Raw genomic sequence first — 26604 nt, 5'->3', positions numbered from 1 at the left:
TCTCTGCTAGACTGAAGAGCCCATTATCAAATATTTGTTCCCCATGTAGGTACTTATTAGACTGTAATCAAATCACCCCTTAACTTCTTTCTTAAGATAAACAGATTGAGCTTCCTGAGTCTTGAAAATTAATGTTAATGTTAATGGTCCACAAAACTCTATAGCCAGCTCTTTCAAAACTCTTGGATGCAAGTTATTTGGACCTGCTGATTTTAAAATGTCTAACTTTAGAGATGGATTCAGTGAATGAAGCTGTCTGTGTGTCACCTACCTTCTGTCCTCAAGATATGAAGAAAGGAGAGCAGGAAGCCATCTTGCCGCCCTGCCATGGAAAGCACCTGTATCCGAGACTTCACTGAATCAATGGGATAGACGGCCAGCCAGAAACAGGGCCCCCCCATCCCACCGCTCACTGTTAGGGGAAGAGAACCTAAAATTCAACAGAGGGAGAGAGACCTCAGTGTGGAAAAGGGGAAAGTCATTGGGGATCTCCCAGATCCTCCAGAGAAATGCAAGCAAAGTAAGAGAAAATGAGTGCAAGCACCCAGCAGTACTGGGACTCAGGGGGACAGACCAGGCCAGGCAAATGAATTACATGATTAGAGGCTGAGCAGACCTGTCTGGAGTTTAGCTTTTGTCTTGGGCAGAGGGAGTGGAGGCAACAGGGCTAAGGGAGCCCAGTAAGTGCTGATGTCTCACCAAAGAGGCACTGGGCTTCCCACGTCTAATCTCTCTGAGGTGCTTGTCTGGCCTCCCTCACCGACATATCTGAGTGCCTCACAATCACTAGTGTATTATCCTCACACACTCCTGAAGTATTGTCCCCACTGTACAATGGTGATTGGGGCCCGAGAAACCAAGTGACTTGCTCAGGGTCTCACAGGAACTCTGCAGCAGAGCAGTGATTTGAACTCAGATCTCCCAAGCCCTAGGGTAGCATCTTAATCACTGAACCAGCCTCCTCTTGAACCACTGGACAATTCTTCCATTTGCAGGCCACCCCCAGAACCCTGCCCCCCTACCTCCTCAATCACCCCCAGGCTAGCCCTATATCCTTGCTCACCCCCCATAGTTCCTCTGGCATACCATGCAGCAGCTCACTGGAAAGCCTAAGGGAAGTGAGTGTCTGTGCGGATAAGCAGGGCTGTGTGTCGCTTGGCCTGGGGATGGCAGAAGGAGGGGGAAGAGAGCAGTGGGGGTGAAGCTCTTCTCTGATGACCCACACACAAGTTCAGCCCCATGTCCCTCACAGCACTGCTTCCCCTCCTGGCCCCATTGCAAAGCTGCGCTCTTCCCATGTCCCCTTTTATAGAACTTCATTCTTCCTGGACTCCCCAAGGGGCTTCTTATAGCTGCTTTCAACAACCACCAGGATGGAGCAACAATTACCAGATCTGGCAGGGGAGCCCATGTCAACGCACAGGGGAGGTATAAAGGTGGTAATACGTAACAACACAGTTCGCTCTCCCTGTGACTAGCTATCAGCATTGCTACCTATTTATTAAATATGCTTTGAGGTGTGTATCTCATCAGTGCAAACCATAAAAAGCAAGGAAATCAGCAGTTACATCTTTCCACAACTCCTCAAATTCACCTTGTTCCTCTCAGTTTTCTTCTTTCCACCATCTGCAGCCCAAACTCATCATGGGAATATATATGTCATCCATACATCCAGCACTGAAACACAGCGACCTCTGAGCTAGAGCCCTGTGTAGGACAATTTTTAATCCTGCTCCTGTTCCAGCCCGCAATACACACTCCTATTCCCACCCACTCCCGCTATTATGGCAGCAGGTCCTGTGGGACCCATGGTGGAGGAGGGCACTGCAGGCCTCTACTCTGAGGTGGAAGACCATAGATATTTAACAGCCCACAGCAACCCTTCAGCAAAGGATGGGAAGCAAAGACAACTCCTGTATCCATTTGATACAGTGCAATTTAGGGTAGCAGAAAAAATGGTTACTGACCTCTCGTAACTGTTGTTCTTCGAGGTGTGTTGCTCATGTCCATTCCATTCTAGGTGTGCGCGTGCCCACGTGCACAATCGTTGGAGATTTTTGCCTTAGTGGTATCCGCTGGGCCAACTGTGGTGCCCCCTTTAGTGCCACACTCATGCATCGGTATATCAGGCACTGCCAGCCCTGCACCCTCTCAGTTCCTCCTTGCCAGCAACTCCGACAGAGGGGCAGGTAATGGAATGGACGTGAGCAACACATCGCAAAGAACAACAGTTATGAAAAGGTAGGTAACCGTTTTTTCTCCTTCGAGTGCTTGCTCATGTCATTCCATGCGAGGTGACTCACAAGCAGTATCCGTGGAGGTGGGCTCGGAGTTCACAGTCTTGCAGTTTGCGGCACTGCTCTGCCAAAGCCAGCATCATCTCGAGCTTGCTGGGTAAGCGCATAATGATATGTGAACATGGGTGTCAGGTGAAGCACCGACTGGGGGAGGCTAGCCCACAGCCGGCCCCTTCCCCACCACCTGAGGACCTGCCCCCCCTCCACCGCGGGAGGCCCCCCCCGTAACCCCCCAGCCTCTGAGTGCAGGATGGGCAATGCGTGGCCCCCGGCCCCAAGCACAGGGCGGGCAGGCAGCGCGCAGCCCCCCCAGCCCCAATGCCCACAGCCCTCCCAAGCACAGGGCTGAAAATTGCAGGGTATAGCCCTGAGATACTATGTCCAGCAACCAGCGGTCCGAGGTAACTGCGACCAGGCCGAACGATAGGGACGAAATGGTCGAGAAAAGAACAAGGTGGATCCGGGGAATTGACTGGGGCGTCGCTCTCGAGCGCACCTTCAAAACGAAGCATGCCGGGGGCCAGAAGCTTATTCACCAGGCTGGGCTGTGCAGGTGAGCGGGAGGAGGAAAGGTGGCGGCAACTAAAGGTCGTGTCTCTGTCCCTTCTCCTTGCAGACCCATGATGAGGCTGCCACGGCCTTGGCCGGAACTGCTTCCATGCAGACTGCGGCGTATGCATGCCCAGCAAGCGAAGGGTGGCCTTAGTGTCCTTTAACCCATACAGCCTCGCATCAGTCTGCTCCAAAAATAGACCGTTCCCATCGAATCGTTCCCATCGAAACTAGACCATTCCCTGGATCGAGGTCTGCATCTCGTGGGACAGGCCGGCGGTCTGAAGCCAGGAGCTGCGTCTCATGACCACCGCCGACGCAAACGCCCTAGCCGCCAAGTCGCACAGCATCTGGAGAGAGCACCTAGCCGCCGCAGTGCCCTCCTCCACCAGGGTGCCAAATTCCTGGGCCAAACCCTGCGGGAGGGACTCCTTGAACTTACGGAGGGAGTCCCATAAGTTAAAATTGTACCTGACCAAGAGGGCCTGATGGTTCGCCACCCGGAATTGCAGGCTGGCTGCTGAATAAATTTTTCTCCCAAAAAGGTCGTCTTTTGGCCTCTTTATTTTGGGGAGTTGAGCTGGTGTGCCCTACTTGTCCTTTTCATTGGCTGCAGAGACAACCAGAGAGCCCGGAAGTGGGTGGGTATAAAGGTACTTGAACCCTTTGACCAGGATGAAGTACTCCTTTTTGGCCCTTTTGGAGGAGAGAGGATGGACAACGCGACCTTGGCAATTTTCAGAACCCCATTACGTACTAGTAGTACAGAGTGGGCTGGGATAGAGGCTGAGAGGATATTGAACAAGGTGTCGACCTGCTCAGCCATCTCCTCCACCTCTAGGCCCACGTTCTCAGCCACTTGTCGAAGCAGGGCCTTGGGTTCTTTAAAATCATCTGGTGGGCTGGCCCTGGAGGGTCCCACAGCCCTTCTTGTCTGGTGCCAGGGAGCTGTGCTTCTTCATTTTCTTTCTGGGCACCGGTGATGGGGAGTGGTGATGGGCAGAGCCCAGTGACGGGGGTGTGCTGTGCACTGAGGCCGAGGTACTAGGTGAGTCTTGGTGGGTCGACTCGGAAGCCAGACTAAGGGAAGCCTCCATGAGGAGATCCCGCAAATGAATATCCTGCTCTTTCTGATTTTTGGGTCGAAACTTTTTACAAATACGACACTTGTCCTTCACATGTGATTCCCCCAAGCACTTGAGGCAGCGTGGGGGTCACTTACTGGCACAGGCCTGTTACAGTCCACGCAGGGCTTAACTGGGACTCTAACTTCTAACTCCTAACTACACTTAACAACTACTTAACACTAACTACTATAAACAACTATTTACAAGGCCCTAAGCCTCAAAGTCAGAAGTGATGAAATCACTAGCCCTTGCTGTGCACAGGCGGTAAGAAGGAACTGAGAGGGCGTAGGGCCAGTGGTGCTGACATACTGATGCATGAGTGTGGCACTCAAGGGGGGACCACAGCTGGCCCTACGGATACTGCTAAGGCAGAAATCTCCGACAACCGTGCACACGGGCACGCACACACCTAGAATGGAATCAACATGAGCAAGCACTCGAAGAAGAATATAAGTGACTGACTTGGAATTTGGTCAGGACACTAGGGTTCGTACCCCAATTCTTACCAAAAAAGTGCCAAATGATCTTCACTGAATGATGAGTGATCAGAACCGTGGTGTCTCATCCGTCAGATGACACCTCATGTAAAAATGTAACTAGATACAGATGGGAACCACAGTGCCACTAACCAACATACTGGGGCTCTGATTGGTTCAGAACCGACTCAGAAGAAAGAACATCCCCTGGATTACCCTGGAGTGGTCAATCTCCAAGCAATACAACCTAGCTCGGGAGGGCTAATAAGATCATGGTCAGAGTTGGTATGGCTCAGTAATTCTGGAAGTTTGTGATCACTAGCACTGAGAATACCTAGAACTTTCAGAATACCAACCATCTCCTCTAACCTGGTACATACCAAACCAAAAATAGCTTCTCCATGGTGACATCTGTCATGACAATGGAACCTGCCCACTGCCAGAGCCTGATTTCAGGAGAGACTATAGTGGATTAAAGCTATGGTCAAGGTCCTGGAATCTGGAGAAGCTTCATTTCCACAGGCACAGTCATGCTGAGAGAACCTGATACACATGGAGGACTTGCCTGGCCTGGTTTGGGAACCAGGATTTTTTTTATAGGTGCACAGACTAGTCACAGACAAGGAGTGTTTGGACTGCACCAAACAAACATTTTCCAGACAAGGCCCTAATGTTGTGAGCATTTTGGGTAAAAGGACTCCTGGAATCCTGCAGGGTTGCCTTGATGGCTGATGGCAAACTATGTATGAGGGTGGGACCTAAAACCCAAAGGAATCCAAGGGAAGATGGCTTTTGTTGACTTGTGTTTGTGTCTCTCTCTTTTCTTATTTTCCACTCTAAGTTGCAGAACTAGTGGATGTCAGGCCCAATGAGGCTCAGGCTCTTGTGTCTCTGGGGTTTGACAATGTACCCAGCTGTGCTGAATATGGTCCCTCCCTGCTTGTTTGATTGTTGATCCTGATGTGGGAGAGGAAGAAACTTCCCCTATCAAACTGACCCTGCCTCCCGCTCCCCAATCTTCAGCCTGACTGAATGTTGGTGGACAAGGGTGTTCCTGCCTGCCTGACAGAGGTGCCAGCTCTGGCCTGAGGTAACCACTCTACAACCTCACACCTGCATCTGATCATATCAAAGCATCTCTTTCCTTTTCCCTCCTCTTCTGCCTTTTCTCTTTCTGTGTCTGTTCATGGTTAGGAGAAAATTGATGTAACAAAACCAGAGCTTTGTAAGCAAGCTGAAAGCATATTGTTTGCAATCTGTTTGACACTGTTTTCATGACCATATGCATACTGCCATCATAAACTTAACAATGTCATCCTCATCATGTAAGAAAGGTGTAAGAGACTGAGCTGATTTTGTAAACTTTTTTCTTTGAGCACATCATTAATAAAATGAAAGGTTTACATTACGTGTGGACATTAAGAAGCTAGTACCTGAGCTAATGGAAAAGAACCCTAAAATATAGTACTAGCCATGGGATACAAAGTAACATCAAAATAATCCTGTAACCACAACATTTCTTCTACTGTCTCTAACAAGAAGTTTTCACCAGCAAAGTCAGGAAAGTCCTGGCTGCTTTGTACTTTGCTGTACTTGTTTACCCTGGTTGTAACTTAGATTATAAACTGTTTGGAGTAGTTCTTTTTAATTTTTTTGTTCAATACTTTGCAAAATGGGGCCAGAATCCTGAAAGGAACCCTTAGGCACTACTGTAATACAAGTTATTGTTGTGCTGGAGGGTGTTGGTGGCTGCCAGCAAGTGTGTCTTTGATTTATGGGCAATCCTAGACATTGATGAAGCTGATGGATGTTTTGGCTGCCTTTTATTCAGCCTAAATGGAAGAAATAATTAAACTCCTTTATGGAGTTAGATAGCTGAATCAATAGAAGCCACCGCTCAAAGTGCTGGCCTGCATGGGAAAGCCTGAGCAAAAACTAACTCATGGAGAATAAGAGATTGGTGGAGCTGCATGTGTCAGAAAGCAGCAGAAAGCCTACAGAAAGCCAGAGGAGCACTGGTAGTGTGGCCCTGACAGGGAGCAGAAACAGAGCTCCTTGAGACACAGGACTGTCTGGAAAGCAGGCATGGACTGCTCAACAAGGCAACTGCCTCTTGTTTTTTGTTCCTACTGTGTTCAGGAAAACCAGACATTGTGGACATTCTCTGCAAATAAAGAGGACTGAACTGAAGTAGTACCTGACTCACATAATCAATTTATCCTTCAAATGGAAACAACTCAGCAAGGCCACAAATATTGGCTAACCACTTGGTCAAATAGGCAACATTGGTGTTAGAACTGGGATAGAGTTTCCAAGGAGAGAAATTATAAGTTGGTATTACTGTGGAACCAAGATGGAACAAATAATGGAGGTGCTTGCAGAAATCAGAGATGGCCAAAAGGAATTAAAACAAGATTTACAACAAGAGCTGAAGACGTCTCAAAAGAATTTAAAATAGGAGCTGGAGATTTAGTGAAAGGAATTAAATTGACATCTGGAGGTTGCCTAGCAATGACTGAGAGATGACCTGCTGCTGGAGATAAAATGTTCATCAGGGCAGCAGCTACAAAGTATCCTGGCAATTTGGCAGCCCAACTACAGAAACTCTCAGTCTGGACTGGCAACGTGGATCCAGAATGTGACCAGCAAGAGGAGAAAGAGGAGAGGGTGTTCCAGGAACCAGGGAAGGTCAGGAAAGCTTTGGCCAACTTAGAACTTGCTAACACTGATAAGCAGCACTGAGGACTTTAGGAGCTAAAAGATTAGCTTCATCAAGAAATCAAAGGGTCAAAAGCCACAGGAAAAGCCAAGGCAAGGAATCAGGCCAGCCAGAGAACTTGAGAAAGACAGGATATTTACAACAGTTCTTGATCCTGTTTGTAGCCCACACAGGCCCAGACAGGAGAGGTTGGATTGTTCCAACTCAAGTGGTACAAAATCCCACTATCTGTGAGGGGAAAACTCCCTGGGAGGCTTACGTAGCTCAGTTCAATTTCACAGCCCCAATGAATGGCTAGTGAGATGAACAGAGAGGGTGGTTTCTAGCAGCTAACTGGAATGGCCCAGCTCTGATGGTGCTGCAGGATTCACTCCCAGAAAAGAAACTGAGTTATCTGTATCTGGTGCAAGCCCTTGACATGAAGTTTGGAGCTAGTCATCAATCGGAGCTAGCCAGGCAGAGCTAAGAGCTAAAAGGAGTGTGGGGGAAAGAGACCACATGTAAGGAGATTTGTGTTCCTGGCATATCTAGATGCCAGGAGGACTTCTAGAATACATTAGGAATGCACCAAGTTATAGATGCTCAGATGGACGTGGATTTGCAGATTAAGATCAGTGAAAGAAGGCCAAGGTCACTCTGAGAGGCTGTGGAATTTGCCTCTGAACTTGACTCTTTCCTTGCAGCAGCCCACCAGAAGAGGAAGCAGACGTTAGTGAGGAGGATGGAAGCTGATCACCAGGAACCCTGTAAGTACAGCTTTGTGTCTAATATGCATGATGGAAAAGAGGATTCTAATGTGGTTCATGACATGATCCAACAACTGAAAAAAAACGACAGGTTTCAGAGTAACAGCCGTGTTAGTCTGTATTCACAAAAAGAAAAGGAGTACTTGTGGCACCTTAGAGACTAACCAATTTATTTGAGCATAAGCTTTTGTGAGCTACAGCTCACTTCATCGGATGCATACTGTGGAAGGTGTAGAAGATCTTTTATACACACAAAGCATGAAAGTATGCATCCGATGAAGTGAGCTGTAGCTCACGAAAGCTTATGCTCAAATAAATTGGTTAGTCTCTAAGGTGCCACAAGTACTCCTTTTCTTTTTTTGAAAAAAAATGCTTAATGTGGTTTATAAAAGAAAGGAAATTGGCAAGGATGCAAAAAATAAGGGAAGCCATTCAGTTAAATGCTGGTACTGTGAAAAAATTGGCTACAAAAGGAAGGGTTATTATAAATTTAAGGCAGCCCAGGACAGAGCATCCCGAGAACCTAATGAAAGTCCCTTACCCAGTTTGGGAAATGTAGGGACACCAACCTGAAAGTGCAAACCTTGGAGGAACAAGAACTACTCCCACAGTTTTTGATTAGATCTGGGAAGCTGAACAACCATAATAGGAGTATGGCTATTGAGTATGTAATAGGATCTGTGAAATGCACAAGAATAGCGGACAGTGGCTCACACATAAGTTATTAGACTAGACAAGCTAGTAATGTTAGGAAATAGGGAACCAAAAACTGATCTCAAATGGAGACAGTGATGGGAACATGCACTTGTCCAAAAATGGGGAAAACTAGGTTTGAAAACTGAACCTCTGCAATTTGAGCAAGATGTTGGGTAGCTGAGCTAGTCAATGAGCGAGTTGTTTTGGATTTTATTATGTCCAACTGCTGGAATCAATGACAGGAAAGGAGTCCTACAAATTCAATCTGGAAATTCCCTTCAAAGAGGTGGCCCAGATTTTAAAAATTGTTTATAGGCAATTGGTTTGCAGTGAACAAATTGTTCTGCCTCCAGGGGGTCAGAAACCATAACAACAGCTACATTCTGTGGTAGCATTCCAGCAAGGAAAAGATGGGGTTTCGTTGAGACCTGCATTAAGACCTATGGTCTTGGGGGAAATTTTAGCTGCTAAAGTTATTGTGGATCTGAAGCAGGAATGGATTCCTGTTCATTTGCCAAATGCTTCTGAAAAAAAGTAAAAAAGGGAACCATTGTTGCAAAATGGGAACCAGCAGATCTAGTAAATGTGACTGTAGAAGAAAACTACAAGGGGAAGGAAATAAAGGTAAGTTCCCAGAATTTTGGCTGGACTTGTTCCAATGCAGTACCTCAGATTTAAAGGAGAAGCAGCAGAATGATCTAAGACACTTTTTGGTTAGAAATCAGAGGTTATTCTCCAGTTCCATCAAAGGCAGAGATTATACTGCACTGGTCCAGCACAAGATTGATACTGGGGAAAACTCACGCATTAAACAGCCACCTGACTATCAGTTGCTAAGAGAGAAGAGGTTTCAGAGTGGTAGTCGTGTTAGTCTGTATCAGGAAAAAAAAATAGGAGTACTTGTGGCACCTTAGAGACTAACAAATTTATTTGAGCATAAGCTTTTGTGGGCTAAAGCCCACTTCATCAGATGCATGCAGTGGAAAATACAGTAGGAAGATATATAGATATACAGAGAACATGAAAAATTGAGGGTTGCCATACCAACTCTTAATGAGATCAATCGATTAAGGTTGGCTATTATCAGCAGGAGAAAAAAAACGTTTGTAGTGATAATCAGGATGGCCCATTTCAAACAGTTGACAGGAAGGTGTGAGTAACAGTAGGGGGAAATTAGCATGGGGAGGCTTTGTAGATCATTAAGTAAATGTATCACAAAGACATAATTGAGCCTTTGACCAGTCCTTGGGCCTAACTCATGGTTCTGGTTAAGAAAAAAGATGGCAGCATCACATTCTATGTGGACTATAGAAAACTAAATTAAGTCACTTTGAAGGATTCTTACCCATTGCCACAAATAGGTGATAGTATGCTGCAGCAAATTCAGTCTGTTTTTCCCCACTGGATTTTAAAAATGAGTATTGGCAAGTGAAACCAAAGGACAGGGAAAAGACTGTTTTCAGAACAGAACAGGACCTGTGGCAATTTAAAGTGATGGCTTTCAGCTTGTGTAATGCATCAGCCATGTTTGAGAAGCTTATGGAGAAGGTACTGCATGGCATGCCTCTCTCAAAATGCGTGTTATACCTAAATGACATCTCGGTATATGGAAAGACCTTTGAATAGAAACCCGCACATCTACAAATGGTCTGTGATAAGCTTAAAGCTGCCAATCTGAAACTGAACCCAAAAAAATGTGAGTTGTTCCAAAAAGGTAACCTAACCAGCACACACAGACAGTGAGGGGGTATTTCCACTGACCAAAGGAAAATTGAGGCTGTGCAGAACAGGTCAGCTGCCCAGCTGCTTTACAAAGTGCCCTGAAGTTTATCCAATAAGGAACCCAAGAGGCTGTAACAGTAGCAGAAGTTCTAGTAAATGAATCCTTCACTGGGTTTGGGGTCCCCAGTACAGCTGGGTGAGTAATTGAGTTTGGTTCTCAGCAGGTCTGGAAAATCTAAACATTTTGTTTCTGGGCATTTTTAAAGGGCTAGATTCACAGTCATCAGCAGCAGCCACTACCGCTGCCTCCATGATATCTTTTAACTGGTTGGTTTGAGCAGGGGCTCTCAGCCTTCCCAGGCTGCTGTGCCCCTTCAGGAGTCAGATCTGTCTTGCGTACCCCCAAGTTTCACCTCACTCAAAAACTACCTGCGTACAAAATCAGACCTAAAAATACAAAAGTGTCACAGCCCAGTATTACTGAAAGATTACTGCTTTCTCATTTCTACCCTATAATTATAAAATACATCAACTGGGATATAAATCTTGTGCTTACATTTCAGTGTATAGCATAGAGCAATACAAACAATTCATTGTCTGTATGAAATTTTAGGTTGTACTGACTTCACTAATGCTTTTTATGTCGCCTGTTGTACAAGTAGGCAAATATCTGGGTGAGCTGATGTAACCTCGGCAGAACTCTGTATACCTCCAGGGGTACGTGTGCCCCTGGTTGAGAACCACTGAGCTAGGGCACTTACCTGGGCTGTGGGAGACCTGGGTTCAAGTCCCCCCTCAGCCTGAGGTAGAGCAGGGATCTGAATTTGGGTCTCCCATCTTGGATTTTTCACAGTGCAGACCAGGCCTGAGATGGAGTGGTGTGCTGGAGGTCTATGGGGGCTGCTGGCCATCATGTTTGATCTGTGGGCAATCATAGACATTGCTGAACCTGATTAACGTGCTAGCTACCTTTCATTCAGGCTAAATGGGAGAAGCAATTAAGCTCCTTTGTGGAGTAAGATAGCTGGAACAAAAGAATCATAGAATCATAGGACTGGAAGGGACCTTGAGAGGTTATCTAGTCCAGTCCCCTGCACTCATGGCAGGACTAAGGATTATCTAGACCATCCCTGACAGGTCTTTGTCCAACCTGCTCTTAAAAATCCCCAATGATGGAGATTCCACAATCTCCCTAGGCAATTTATTCCAGTGCTTAACCACTCTGACAGTTAGGAAGTTTTTCCTAATGTCCAACCTAAACCTCCCTTGCTGCAATTTAAGCCCATTGCTTCTTGTCCTAGCCTCAGAGGTTAAGAAGAACAATTCTTCTCCCTCCTCCTTGTAAAAACCTTTTATGTATTGAATGCCACCAGCCAAGGTGCTGGCCCATGTAGGAAGTCCTGAACAAGAACTAGCTCAGGGAAAGTAAGAGGGGTTTCTCTTGGACTGATTGAAAATACAGAGATTGTGCCATTGATTGGTGGAGCTGTGAGTGTCGTCAGGAGAAAGCCAGAGAAACACTGTTAACATGACCCAGAGAGGGAGCAGAGAAAGAGCTGGAGAAGCAGGACTGGGTTTCTGGGCAAGGAAAGTCCCACGTATTGTTTGTTCCTATGGTATTCTGGGAAATAGGACTTTCGGGGCAATCGTTGTAAATAAACAGGTTTGCACCAAAGAAATCCCTGACTTGTATAATCAATTTCTTCTCCTAATGAAAAAACTTGGCAAGAACCTGCTTGGGCCAAGGGGCAATGTTATAAATAAAAAACTGGGGAGTTAAAATCTTCCAGGAGGGTTGGAGCCTGGGATTGTGACATGTATGGGTTGCTTCTGAAGTTCCCCATCCCCTCCTTCAAATTGATTTGGTGTCCATCTACTAGTACCAGGGACTCCCCCTTGTCCATTCTGCATAAAATGTTTCTGCTTCTGTCACCAGTCTGAAGCTCATACCTCCACAGCACACCACCCCCACTGGAGTGGTCAGAGCTGTATCGATACTGGTCACTACTTCATTGTGAAAACAACCAGATCCTAGTTCTGGCCTTGCTCAAAATGACACAATTCCTCACCACTCCTCTGCAAAGGCCATGATGCCGAAACTCCCTTTATATTGCCCACATCCAGCTCTACTCACCCAATCCTCCTTGCACTGGCCAGCCTGGGTGAAAAAGCTTCTACTGACTTCATAGCCACCAAAGAAGAAGAAGTAGCCAGGCACCTCCCGTAGCCAAGTACTGGTCAGGCCCTGGAAAAATCCCAGCAGGCCCTCAGATTGAAAGATATTTTTCACAGTAGCCCAGGTAGAGCTGCAAGAGAGAACACAGGCAATGTACCCAAACTCGGACCATAAGGGCCAGAAATGAAAACATAACGACACTTAGCATTACCTTTACCAACCCAGGATGATCAGTCAACCTAGAGCCATGCCATATTACCCCACATTCTCACTGAGACTGAATCCCAGATTCGTTTTCCAGGCCAAACTGGTCACATTCCAGCATTCCTGCTAGAGGCAGAATTTGAGGGGGAATGAAGAAAGGAGTAGGGGAGACTTGGTTTAAACTCATGTATCAGAGTGGGCTCTGGAGTATCATCCACTGACCTCTCTTGTTCCCTCATTTGCAAATGTTCTCCACGAATTGTCCATTGGAAACCTGGGATTAATTTGGGACATAGGCACAAAAACAGGAGAGCTGGGTAGCCTGGCAACCACAGCAGCAATGATCTGCACTGTGCCACGGGAGAGATGTTGGCTGCCAGCTCAGCCACAATACAGTGGCCAGGAAGGAGAGGAGGATGTTTGGTTGTGATAGAGGAAGGTTTCAGGTATGCTGTGGCATGCAGACCCACAGGCAGGCAGTATGGCCAGGAGGGACAGAAGGAAGCTGCAGGGCCCCACCCAGTAAGCACAAAGAACGTTTGCAATGCCTGGGTTTAGCACCAAGTCAGTTCTAGTCAGCTGGGCAGTGTGACACCCTCATCTTCCTGGGCAAGAGGGAATTCAGACCTGCTGCCTCACTCACAAACCTTCCACCAGGGCTGTGTGTAATTCACCAAAGCCTGGCCTGCTTCCCAAGGGGCTGCGATGTACCTGTGACATGCCAGTGCTGTTCGCCCGGTGACCTTCATCTCATGTAAGGCCTGCATGCGGCATTTCACCAGCTCCGCAGGGCACAGCACCATAGAGGAAAACACAGAAGAGAACGAGCCGGCAAGCGCACTCTGCAGGTCGCTGGCACCACAGGGCCCAAGAACACAAATGTTAGAGCTGAAGCTCGCCCCGCACAGGCCCAGGCTCTGCAGAGGGCCAAGCAGAGGCCCTCATCACCACTACCCTAGAAGTGGAATGTGACCTGCCTCCCCAACCCTGACTATCCCTTTGCTCAGGGACATCCCCACAGCCTTCTCTTGGGCCGTCACAGATGGAAAACATGGGCGACTCAGCTTCCCAAAATGGCATCACCCTAAATGCTGCCCCAAGTGCCCCCAACCTGAGCTCCCCAATGGGGCTTACAGCAGCCTTGCCACGCTGCTCCGCCCCCTGAGGTGTCCCCATGCCACACGCCTGCAGGGCCAGGCCATACCTCAGCTCCAGCACACTGCTCAGTCCAAACAGCTGCCTCACCAGCTGCTGACAGAAGCCATAGCAAGCGAACAGCACTGCGTTCTCTGCCACGTTAGCGAGCAGGGCTGGGGCGGTGCCCTGGTACAGCCCGGGCAGCCCTTCCTGCTGGTATGTCCGGACTGAGCAGTCAAAGAAACCCCGGTACATGGTGGGGAAGGTCTGCATCTTCACCTTGATTGTGTCAAAGGGCTGCCCACTAACCACGCATGCCACCCCGCCTGCAGAGACAAACCCACAGTCACCTCAGTGACTTTGCCCCCCTTTGCCTCTGCTCCAGGGGCAAAGCCTCAGAGCACCTCAATGCCAGTCCTTCACCCCCAGCCCCTGGGGCAAAGCCCCCAAGTACCTCAGTGTCCCCTTAACCCTCCTAGGGCAAACCCCCAAGCTACCTCAGGACCAGTTCTTCACACATACACCACCCCACCCAGGGCAAAGCCCCAGGGTACCTCAGTGCCAGGTGCTGGAGGTTGTAAGTCTCCTCTTCCCACAGCTGAGAGGCCCAGGATTGTCCTCTGAGCTAGAATTCCTCCCCCCGATAAGTTTTAACTTGCTCCTGAACTGTGGTTCTGCCTTATTTCAGGGATTCAGGTCCAACTCCTGCTGCCTTCCAGGCCTCACCGCTCTTCCTGTGGGGGCCCTATCCATGCATTTGGGTCAGGGCTCCCCTTCTCCCCAGCCTGGTATCTTGCCCTTCTGAGGAACCCAGATATGCTCCCAAACGATTCTACCTACCAATGCCCTCCGACCCTTGCAGAGGACAGGCCCCAGCTCCCAGACTCACCTGCTGCCCCTGCAGTGAGGTGAACCAGTGCTTGTACCAGTGGGTGGGACTTGGCTGTGTCTGCAGACCTCTCAGCAAACTGGACCACGCTGGACCCTAGAGCAGGAACCAGGCTGCAAATCAACCCACTACCAGCTCAGTGATGCAGAGAGCAGGGCAGGCAGCAGACAGCAGAAGCAACAGGCTTAAGAGGCCAGCCTGCTGAAGAACCATATTGATCAAGTTTTCTTTGTACCTTTGGGAAGCAAACAGCAACTCTGAGATATCTGGGTATTTGGGGTGGAGGACCAGGTGCAGACTTGAAAGAGGGATTCGAGTCAGGGACATAGGGATTGGGAAGTTTGTGGGGGCTGTGAAGGAGGCTATTGTGGGTGCTGGGGTAGGACAAGGGCTGTGGAGTATGGAAGGTTGTGGGGAGCACAGGGACCGTGGAGATATGAGGGGGCTGTGGGCACAGAGGCTGGAGGGCATGTAGGGCGGCTGGAGGGCATGTAGGGCGGCTGGAGGGAGCACAGAGGTAGGGGGAGCTATTGGGTGGTGGGAAAGAATTGCGGAGGCTGTGGGACGCAGAGGCTGTGGAGGGCATATGGACTGAGGCTACTAGGCAGGTTGGAGTGGGGCACAGGGCTGGTGGGAGAAGGCCTGGATGGGGGAGCCGGTCTGCCCCACTGACCCGGGTCTGAGTGGCATGGCACCTCAGCATTGTTGGCAGCAGCTGAGTCCTGCCTCAGCTGCAACGGAATGGATCAGGAAGCAGTAGTGGGTAGAGAAGTAGCCAGGGGCACAACTTGGGATTGCTAAGGGGTGCTGCACTTCCCTGGTGCAGCTTTGGGCTCAGAGTGCATGCAGATGGTGCTGGGGCAGTGGGTGTGTGTAACAGGGTACCAGGGCAGAGGGTGTGTGTGGAGGTATCGGGGCACAGGGGGGTAGTGAGTGTATACAGGGTGTAGTGGGGCAGAGGGTGGATATTGGGAGTGTATACGGGGTGCAGCAGGGCAGAGGGCACGTAGCAGGAGTGTGTATGTGATCTAGCGGGGCAGAGGGTGGGTAGCAGGAGCGTGTACGGGGTGTAGCGGGGCAGAGGGTGGGTAGCAGGAGCGTGTACGGGGTGTAGCGGGGCAGAGGGTGGGTAGCAGGAGCGTGTACGGGGTGTAGCGAGGCAGAGGGTGGGTAGCAGGAGTGTGTACGGGGTGTAGCGGGGCAGAGGATGGGTAGCAGGAGTGTGTACGGGGGGTGTAGCAGGGCAGAGGGTGGGTAGCAGGAGTGTGTATGGGGTGTAGTGAGGAAGAGGGGGGTAGTGGGTATGTGTACAGGGTGTAGCAGGGCAGAGGATGGGTCGCGTGTCTCAGTGCAGGGGGTATTGTAGAAGAGGGGTAGTGTGTGTTTGTGTATGTGAAGATGGAGCAGTGGGCGTGATGGGGGTTGTGGGGGCAGGGGTATCAGGGTAGTGAAGAGCTGTGCAGTAGAGGATCCAGGCAGAAGGGGGAGTGGGGATGTATTTAAAGAGTATCAGGGGAGAGCAGTGTTGTACAAAGAGGTAGCAGGACAATGGATGTGTGTGCAGGGATGCAGTGGGTAAAGTGGATAGTGGAGGTGTGGGTAAAGGGGTGTCAGGACAGTAGGGGGTATGGCAGGTATTGGCAGTGGTAAAAGGCTATCAGGGTAGTGGAGGGGTGTGTGGTGGGGGATCAGGGCAGAATCACAGAATCATAGAATCATAGAAGATTAGGGTTGGAAGAGACCTCGGGAGGTCATTGAGTCCAAAGCAGGACCAACCCCCAACTAAATCATCCCAGCCAGGGCTTTGTCAAGCCAGGCCTTAAAAACCTCTAAGGATGGAGATTCCACCACCTCCCTAGGTAAACCATTCCAGTGCTTCACCACCCTCCTAGTGAAATAGTGTTTCCTAATATCCAACCTAAACCTCCCCACTACAACTTGAGACCATTACTCCTTGTTCTGTCATCTGCCACCACTGAGAACAGCTGAGCTCCATCCTCTTTGGAACCCCCTTCAGGTAGTTGAAGGCTGCTATCAAATCCCCCTCACTCTTCTCTCCTGCAGACTAAATAACCACAGGTCCCTCAGCCTCTCCTCCTAAGTCATGTGCCCCAGCCCCCTAATAATTTTCATTGCCCTCCGCTGGACTCTCTCCAATTTGTCCACATCCCTCCAATTTGTCCACAGAAGGGAGCAGTGGGGATGTGTTTAAAAGGGCATTGGCAGAGGGGAGTAGTGGGTGTATGTACTGGAAGTATCAAGCCAGGGAGTCTAATAGGTGTGCGTGTAAAGGGGAAGTGGAGGGCTGTACAGTGGGAACTGGGGAGAGCGGAGCGAATAAAGAGGTATCGGGGCAGTAGGGGTGTTTCATGGCTGTACTGGGGCAAAGGGGAATCGTGGGGGGTGCATGAAGTTCACTAGGGACTTTGCTATTGCTTTTACCTGGGAGCTGTTCCGATTACTCTGGTGATGGGCCGCAATATAAACTCTTTAGACAAAGAGATGTGAAGGGACATTGGTGGGGGCTGTTTGTGCAGGCCTGTCAAGGCAGAGGTTGAGACTGAGAGTGTGAGGGAGGATAATTTGCCAGACACTACTAAATTCCAGCTCGGCTTTAATTTACAGACTTCTTCCCCGCTCTCCAGCCAAACCTGATGCCCCAGGTGGCCCGGGAACATATTTCAGGCCCATTTACTCAGCCGTGACTTCCCAACGCCTACCCTTTTTGCGGTGGGAGGGAGACCCTGGCGCATGTCTACCTGCAGTGCGCCAGGTTGCAGCCCCTCTTCCGGCTTCTCCAGAACCTCTTATTGAGGCACTTTTCTCCACACCTGTTTATTTATGCACACCCCATCCATGGCCCCACAAAGCGTCAGGACCACCTTGTCAACCTCCTCCCAACCATGGCCAGCCATTTATAACACCAGAGAGAGGAGGCTGGTTTGGGGGGGGGAGGGGTGCTCTGTGACTGTGGGACCTGGTTTAGTTCCCTTATCTGTTCACACATCCAGGCAGAGTTCCTTTGGGCCACATCTGCTGGCTCCTTGGATACCTTTGAGGAGCAGTGGGCACTGTCTGGGGTTCTCTGCTCGGTGTCCCCTTCAGGTTCCCTAATTTTGGCCCTTTGATCCTCACGCCTGTTCCTGTTTTTTTCCTTTGTTGTCCCCCGAATTTAGTTGAGTTCTAGGCTCAGTATCTCCTCCACAGGCTGGGGGGGGGGGGGCTTTTAGCTGTGGGCAGGCTTACGCCACCCACTTCCCAGCACCCAATAAGATACTCAGCAGTGACCAGAAAGTACAGGGTTTAAGGGAGAGACGTGTCCCTGAGGAGGAAAGTGGGTTCTGCACTAGTCCTTCTAATACCTGCCCACATATGGTGAAGTGGATAGCTCAAAACATTAAATCAGTAGGTGCATTCTCCCTCTCAGAGAATCACAGAGCTTTCCCTGCTCTCCCCCTTGGCTGCAGTGCGGGAGGTGTTTTTTCCTGAATGTGCCCATCCTTCCCCCCTCCCTCCCAGTATGTGAGCCATACCATGGCCTCAAAGGTTCCAGGTATACTAACCCCTGAGAAGCCGGTTTGCAAATAGGATGTAGGAATCTCGTGTATCTGTCACATTTCAAAGCTAGCAAGTTCAAAACCTGTTAATGACATGAGTCTTTAATGTTCTTTATCAATTTGGTTTTAGATTAATTCCTACCGTGTTTTTAAAGCAAGAGGTACAACATCATGGGCCCACAAATAGCACAAGTTTTTCAAAATAATGATAAGAGTCCTTTGGCTTCACACATGTAGAAGGCCAAGTGAGAACCATACTTTCATGAGCAACTAGAATCTCTATAAAAACAGCAGAACTCAAAAAGGGAAAGCGGTTTAAATAGACAAATCAAACAACTGAGGCTAAGAAGATCCCATCCTATTTCAGAACTTTGGTGGGTTCCCATGACTTCTAGGAGGAAACAAGTTTAATGTCGCAGTTTTTATAGATTCAACATCTTTACATGGTTGAACTGTTCATTTCTAAATACAGACTGTTCTCTTTCTCTGGCCAGTGCTACCTCTCTTCATATCTAGTAGGTCTGGCAGAGGCCTTTAAAAGTCTTACAAGGTATTTGTACTGCACGCTATCAATCAAGTTAGTTCAAATAACTTCTTTTTCTCTCTGTAGAGCAGATGTATAAGGATGGTGGAAGCAGCTTCCTCAATGCTCGTTGGAGGCACTTGACATTCCTAAACAGGTAACTACTAGCTGTTGGAGTGGAACAGTCTCTGCTTGTCCCAGCAGCCAGATTCCCCGCAAAAGATGGCACTAAGTTCCAGCTAGGAGGTTGTGCAAATGAGAGAGGCAGGACAGGGCCAACTGTGAGATGCCCTTCAGCAGACATATTTACAGGCACAAGCTGTTCAGGCGGATAGCTGCCATTAAGTAACTTGAGCCCTCTCAGTATATACTCTTAAGGGTCAGTCAGAAAATAACCCAATAAACCTAAAAGCCAAATAACAAAGTACCCTTGAACATCCATAACCCCCAACTCAGCCCATAGACCAAGTACAGTTAAAATCACAGCTAAGGTAAAAACAAAAAAATACACATGCAAAGCCCCCTGACTGATGGAGCTTACAGTGCCTTCTGTAGTAAGATGAGGCCCTGAAACATTAACCCTTGTATCAGGGGGCCGGTATGATGCCTAAGGCCTGAACTAAAGTAATGGTCCAGACTTTGCTAATATAAAGCTAAGTTAATTTGTGAGCAAAAGGCAGGCCCCGCTCACAGAAGCTGGCAAGAAGAGGGCTGACGTTGCAAAAATACACATACCTAAAAGGTACCAGAACACTCCGATATTTGCACATTCCACAGATAACAAGGAACAGGCTGACCCATCCTAAAGACGGACAAAAGGGCAGTATGATGGATACGGTTGCTTTGTTCGAACCAACATGTACAAGGTGAGAGGCGGCACCTTGCTACGTAGAGGGGTTGCACCTCAATACGTCAGGAGTGATGTGTAACTTGTCTGTACCTGTGTATAAGAACGCATCCCTGGGGAGTTGTCTTGGTCTGGTGTAGGGGGCAGTGGTAAATCCCGCCACTGACTGAGCCGGTCCAATGTCAGGGAGCACATAAGTACTAGCAGAACTGTAGACAGCTGATCCGGGGAGCTAGAGACTGTGTTTCGTTTGGCAATAAACCTGGCCGGGTGCCTTCATACCTTATCAGAGTCTGTGGTCATTGGGCGGTTCGCTCAACATCTGCTGCGCCAGCTATCTGCGTAGAGCTGAGACAGCACACAGGGAGCACACACACGCACGCAGCCAACTGTTATCAACATTGGATAGAGCAGAGCACCACACTGGTGACATCTGACAACACCTTCGGCTGAGCAGAGCTGCAGTGCTACAAGGAGTTAATGACAAGGGCGCAAGCAGCCAGCTGTTTTACAGCTGCTGTCATTCCAGTGTACAGTGAGTGGTGTCTCAATGACCGAGGCTCATTGGGTGCGTATTGGGAGGACTCTGATCATTTCAGTCCATGCCCAAGATGAAATGGGAGTGATGAACCCCAGACAGTGTACAGTGAATGAGCAGCCATGGTCATAGAAACATTGATGTGAAGAAGGGTTATTACAGGATAAAGACCCCGGAGCCTATACAGAGGCAGAACAATCAGTCCTGTCTGCCTCCTCTGAGTAATTGTTCCAGGGAAAGAAAGCTCCATTGATGGAAAAGTAAGGGAAGTGCAGAACTAGGAGTAATGAACATGGAGACTAAATTCTCTTACCTTCCTAGAATACCTTCACCGTACAGTTGGGAATTTCTCTAGGGAGCAGTGTGAGTTGAAAGCCAGAACTGAATGAATGCAAGTTAAGTGACACAAAGAGAACCAGAGATTAGAATATTGCAGGGCTTGCTCAAGCTATTTCCCATTAATGATTGGAAAGTTTGCCTGGTGAATGGGGGACTAAAATTAATTGGTTTAGGCAGTTCACTTTGAGGCACCCAGCTTCAGGGACCATCTCTGCACTGGCCTCTGGGGCAGTAGTTGCGCCAGTCAGGGAGTTGTCATGGAGTGGACCATACATCAATGTAAAATTGTTTTATGGACATCTGCTCTCCCAGTCATTATTGCATAGACCCATCTCCCCTCCCTCTAGTGATGCAGTATGATCCCTGAGGATAATTGCTGACATGGAAGAGTGATATTAGGAAAGTATTTAAGGTGTTTTAGATTCTTTTAATGTAATTTGATATCAGGAGAAAAGGAGGCAAGTCAATATCATGTGGCTAGCCAGCATTCTGCAGACCAATTTGCAAACCATTGGCCTAGGTGATCTAATGTGAATGCCTGGCCTACGTGATCCAGCTCCCATTTCTAATTCCAGAATTGACAAATAAAAACATGTAGTTACTTTCTTGGGCACTTGCACAACCTACGACCTGACACCCTGATTCTGGTGGCTTTGGACTCCATTCTAAGGATGGGCTAAGGATTGTTAAGCTCCATATTTTCTTTTCCTTGGAACTGTAATAATAAGGACCAATTCCCCTAGAGCATCATCGCTATCAACACTTCCCTGCTCTGATTCACTCTTTCCTCTATAGGTGGCTCCCTCTGTATACAGATAAGAGATTAATTTGTATACCCTGGACACTAAACAGAAAAATTAGTGTTTTGGCTTCCCTCTGTGGTGGCACTATTTAGACTTGCCTGCCTGCAAGCATGATGCTAAGGCACAGGAAGCAGATTCTCTAAACACAGCCAGACTAGGAATACAGACAATAGGAAGAAGCATTCTGGCTCAGATCTTCTGTCTCTCTAGTGCAGTGTCCTTTCTCTAACATTTGCCAGCACCACGTTTCAGAAGAAAGTAAGTTTACTTACCTGTAACCGAGGTCCTTTGTGCATCCTCTGCATATTCCCACTCCTGGGATGTGCCAACCAGTGAAGCCTGAACAGTAAAATTCTACTACCAATAGCCATTGGAGTATCCACGCAACTGCCTTACCTCTCCCACACACCCCTGAACTCTGGACATTCTAGGGCAATGGTTTAGAAAGGAGCATGTTGCTCCACTGCCTAGGTTCCATCCCCTGGGATCCCAAGTTCTCTGATAAGTAGGACTTCAAGGTAGTGGGGAAAGATGGGTGGGGAGCGTGAATATGCAGAGTCTGTCTCGAAGAAACTCGGTTACAGGGAAGTAACCTTAACTTCTTCCTTTGGGTGTCCTGGGCATATTTCCACTCATGGGACAGATTAATAAGCAGTACTGGGACCCAGGATAATGGGAGCTGGAGTTCTAGTTAAACAAGGAGTACATGATTGCCCTGCCAAACTTTGCATCCAATCTAGATTGCAGGTGTACAGAATAAGGTTTAGTAAAAGTTGAACAGAACGCCAGGTTGCTGCTCTATATCTCTCTAACATAGGAACATGTCTAGAGAGCCATGCAAGCTGCCTTTGATCTAACTGAATGAGTTCTGATGCCCTGTAGAATGGATAATCCTGACAATTTATAAGATTCATATATACCCAATCTAACCCATCTACAGAGAGTCTGTACAGAAATACCTTTCCTTTGTTTTTTGGTCCATGAGCTATAAACAGCTTTGAAGACTCTCTAAACTGTTTAGTTCTGTCTAACTAAAAAGATAAATTACACACATTAGATGGGAGGAGAGCATTAGCTCTCCATAATGAGTATGGGGTTTGAGGAAAAATTATAGATTGATATATGTGAAAATCAGAGACTACTTTTGGTAAGAACTTAGAATGAGTGCAAAGAACCTCTTTATCCTTATGAAACACAGTAAATGGTGGATCAGCCATTAATGAATGCAATTCACATGCATCTTACGGAAATGATTGCTATCAAAAATACTGTTTTGGCAGATAAATGAATTAGAAACAGCTCTCCAGAGGTTCAAAGGGAGGTCTTATTAATTGTGCTAGTACTACATTAAGATCCCAGAAGGGCATAGGAGTTCTTCTTGAAGGATACAAATTATTAGGGCCTTCTATAAACCCCTTAATTGTATCATTAGTACAAACTGATTTTCCCTCTACAGATGCATGATATGCTGATATGGCCGAGAGATGAACCTTAACTGAAGATGCTGAAAGAGATGTCTTCTTAAGATACAATAAATACTCTAATATTTAATTAATTGGTGCCACATACCGAGCCACATTACACATGGAAATCCACAATACAAACCTTTTCCATTTAAGACGATAGCATTTCTGTGTGGGTTCTTTTCTAGAATATAATAGTACATGCTGTACTTCTAATTAAAGGCTTTCTTCTAGTCCAGCTAACGGTCTACTCCCCATGCAATCAACAGAAGGGATCAAAGGTCCGGATGATAGACCTTCCCTATTTGTTGTGACAAGTCCGATGTCTGTGATAAAGGTTCCACTAATCCTTTTGACAGATGTATCAAATCTTTATACCACTGTTGTCTAGGCCATAATGGGTGCTATTAAGATCACCCAGGCTTTGTCCTGTCTTATCACTCTCTAAATAAGAGAATATGGCGGGGAAAGCATACATTAAACCCTGATCCCAGTGTATTAGAAAGCATCCAATATTGATTCCTTGCCTCGGTCTACTCTGGAACAACATCTCTAGAATTTCCTATTGCTGCAATGGCGTTCTGTTCCGCTGCTACATGAATTGCTACTGGATGACTATCACCTTCTATACAAAGACTCTTGGCCTCCCTGTATAATTTCACAGGGTAAGTGCCTATTTGTTTGTTTAGATATGACATTGTCATAGTCTGTTACTACCTGAAACTGCTTTGTTTCTGAGTTGAGGTAGAAAAGACCAAAGGGCTAGTTTGATTGTGTCCATTCTAAAATATTGATGTGTAAGTTCCTTTCCTTTGGTGACAAATGATCTCTGACCAACATTTTGATGTTCAGATAGGCTCCCCATCCTGGGGTATGTTATGGAATTAATATTTTTCAATGCATGCTGTTTAAATCTGATTTGTAATTCTTTGCTAACCACTGCTGAAGGTTCTCTCATCTGGAGATGAGCATAAGGAATCAGTGCTGTGGTTGATACAGCAGACCTGGCAACCAAAAGAAGAAAACAAGCAGTTGTCTTGGTATTTGGTGGTGGTGACATGTACATCTTTTTATTTTGACATCTCTCTCCTCTTTCAGAAAAGCTCTCCCCACAGTTGAATCCAATATGGCTCCTATAAAAAGAATCCTCTGACTATGGTTTAGGCATGACTTTTCCCCAAATTATATGTAATCCCAGACTGACAAATAGTGAACGTATTAGATTTACATGTAGTAAGATCTGTTCCCTGGATGCTGCTTTTGTTAACCCTTTGTCTAGGTACATGTATTGTGACAAAGTTCCTCCTCTACCTTGGTGGGTCTTACGCTCATTGGCAGATTTGCTCGCCTTGGAGATTCACGGCAGCCCCCAGTTTGTCCATTTTCGTGAACCCACAGTCCAGGTCAATTCCTCCTGTATCTGACCAGGAGTTAGGAGGTTTGGGGGGTACCCGGGCCCACCCTCTACTCCGGGTTCCAGCCCAGGGCCTGTGGAATGCAGCCGGCTAGAGTGCCTCCTAGAACAACTGTGCAACAGCTACAAACTCCCTGGAATACTTCCCCATGGCCTTGTCCCAACACCTTCTTTAGTCTCATCACAGGACCTTCCTCCTGGTGTCTGATAATGCTTGTACTTCAGTCCTCTAACAGTACACATGATCACTCTCAGCTCCTAGTGCCTCTTGCTCCCAGCTCCTCACATTTGCACCACAAACTGAAGTGAGCACCTTTTTAAATCCAGATGCCCTGATTAGCCTGTCTTAATTGATTCTAGCAGCTTCTTGATTGGCTGCAGGTGCTCTAATCAGCCTGTCTGTATTAATTGTTTCCAGAAGGTTCCTGATTGTTCTGGAACCTTCCCTGTTACCTTACCCAGGAAAAAAGGAAACTACTTAACCTGGGGCTAATATATCTGCCTTCTATTACTCTCCTATAGCCATCTGGCCCGACCTTTTCACAGTATACATACACCCCCACCTTTTTAGATATGCTGCCACAACAGACAGGCATTTTGGAAGCACAATGGGTGCTGCGGACAACCCGAAAAGGAGGACCTTGTACTGAAAATGGTCCTCTCCAGTAACGAAATATAGGTACTTCTGCTGACGTGATCTTATAGAAATGTGGATGTATGCACCTTTTAAGTCCAGACCTGTGAACTAATCCTGGAGGGAAAGAGAAGGTATTATAGAAGTTAGAGACAACATGCGGAAGTGAAATTTCTTTCTATAAGTGTTTGAACTCCTTCAATCCAAAGGCCCTCCATCTTTTTTTAGAATTAGAAAATAATGCAAGTAAAACCTCTTGCACCTACTTAGTAGAGACAGAACCTCCTTTTTTCAACAAATTGAGATAACTTTGATCTCTGTCCAGATATGAAGTAGGTTGGTTGCTGAGGGAAAGGTTTTGAACTGAATTGCATAACTGCATGAAATAACTTCTAATATTCATCTGTCCATTATTAACAAATCCCACTGGTAATAAAAACAGGACAAGCAGTCCCCAAACTGTGGATAAATAAAGTCCAAGGGGGACTGGTTTGAAGCTCTGTGTCCTTATGTCAAATTTGGTGTCTTGGAGGAACCATAGAAGACAGATGAAAAAAAAAAAAAACTTCCCCTTTATTATTGCAAGGTTTAAATGTCTTCCTCCATTGTAGCTGGTGTTGTGGGGTATAAATGTTGAGGTTGGCAGTGATATGGAATTCTCTGATAATTGTAATGAAGTGAAGGAGATGAAGAAGGAGGGTATTGCCAATGATACTTGGGTAACGGAGTCAAATACAGCCTCTTCCCTGTATTAAGGAAACCTTGGCAGTAGATCTTACATTGTTCCCCTTCTCTAGTACCTCACCAGTCTGAATCCTAAACAGACCTTCTCCTTCAAATGGACAGTCCTCAATCCTTCTTTTTGTTGAGACTCCTTCACGAGATCTTACCCATCCATGTCTCCTTAGTGAGCCAAAGCTACAGAACTTGCTGAAGTATCTGAGGAGTCAAAAGCCGCTCTCAACTACTGTTTAATGACATTCTGTCCTTCAGTCAAAATGGCATTTGATAACTGTGTGTTCCTCTGGGAGCACACTAAGGAAAGAGGGCTTTTTGTTCCAGAAATGGTATTGGTACCTAGCTTTGCCAACTTCATTAGTTGAATATGTGCACATTTAATGTAGCTGACGAAAATATTTTTTTCCCTAATGCATCCAGCCTCTTCCTTTCCTTATTCAATGGAGCAGAGTGAGCTTGGACACCTTTTAATCTATAAAGTGCCACTTCAAAACACCAACAAATTAGGAGGTGGATGAGTATGAAACACAGCAAGTCATTCTTGAGGGAACTGATATAATTTGTCTGCCTTCTTAGACAGGCTGAGTGGTTGAGGGAGTTTTCCAGACTGCCTTTGCTGATTGAAGCAATCCCTCTAACAAGAGAAGTCTGACTTGTTGACTAGTCATTGCCCCTCAAATTTTGAAGATGTTGTGGAGCAATCATCGCATTCTAACAGAAGGAATATGTAATATTTTCAACATTCAAGATACTAACTTATGAAAGTCTACAGCATCTTCCGCTGGTGATGATACTGAGAGGACCCTCACATTTTCATCCAGAGAAGGCATATCCGTTAATTCTGAATCAGACTCTTCCAGCTCCAGTTCCTCCTCCTCGGATAATATTTCACCTATTTCCATATGTGACTTGTTCTGAGTAAGCTGCATTGGTTGGTCCTTATCCCTTGGATCTGACAACTGAAGGTCCTCCTCATACTGTTTTGCTGAAGGTCTGACCCCATACAT

The 26604-nt window shown here is 47.2% G+C and overlaps 2 protein-coding genes across 3 annotated transcripts in view; both read right to left on the bottom strand.

The window, feature by feature from the left end:
- The window catches only part of ITGB1BP2 (integrin subunit beta 1 binding protein 2), a 43711-nt gene extending 32484 nt beyond the window's left edge, over nucleotides 1-11227 (bottom strand). For both annotated transcript variants that reach the window (XM_077826332.1, XM_077826336.1), the window contains exon 1: nucleotides 11097-11227. The gene's annotated coding sequence lies outside the window, so the exon portion shown is untranslated. The remainder of the gene's footprint in view (nucleotides 1-11096) is intronic.
- Nucleotides 281-26604, bottom strand: LOC144269778 (mitochondrial ornithine transporter 1-like). Its single transcript, XM_077825577.1, has 7 exons — nucleotides 26407-26604; nucleotides 15415-15472; nucleotides 14742-14837; nucleotides 13920-14178; nucleotides 13427-13567; nucleotides 12470-12641; nucleotides 281-430 (listed from the first exon to the last, which is right to left on the bottom strand). Exons 1-7 carry the CDS (start codon nucleotides 26602-26604, stop codon nucleotides 416-418), a joined length of 939 nt encoding a protein of 312 aa, XP_077681703.1. The 3' UTR covers nucleotides 281-415.

Source organism: Eretmochelys imbricata, chromosome 9, assembly GCF_965152235.1.
Source record: "Eretmochelys imbricata isolate rEreImb1 chromosome 9, rEreImb1.hap1, whole genome shotgun sequence".
NCBI lineage: Eukaryota > Metazoa > Chordata > Testudines > Cheloniidae > Eretmochelys > Eretmochelys imbricata.
The sequence above is the reverse complement of the archived record's forward strand: the minus strand, read 5'-3'. Positions and strand labels throughout refer to the sequence as shown.

Bases quoted from the DNA above. Each gene is read 5' to 3' on its own strand.
- LOC144269778 (XM_077825577.1), bottom strand. From the start codon at position 26,604: ATGTATGGGGTCAGACCTTCAGCAAAACAGTATGAGGAGGACCTTCAG. The intron at 15,473-26,406 runs GTGAGGGTCCTC...ATTCCGTTGCAG, and splicing joins TGCCTTCTCTGGATGAAAAT to CTGAGGCAGGACTCAGCTGC. The intron at 14,179-14,741 runs GTGAGTCTGGGA...TTGTCTCTGCAG, and splicing joins CCTCACTGCAGGGGCAGCAG to GCGGGGTGGCATGCGTGGTT.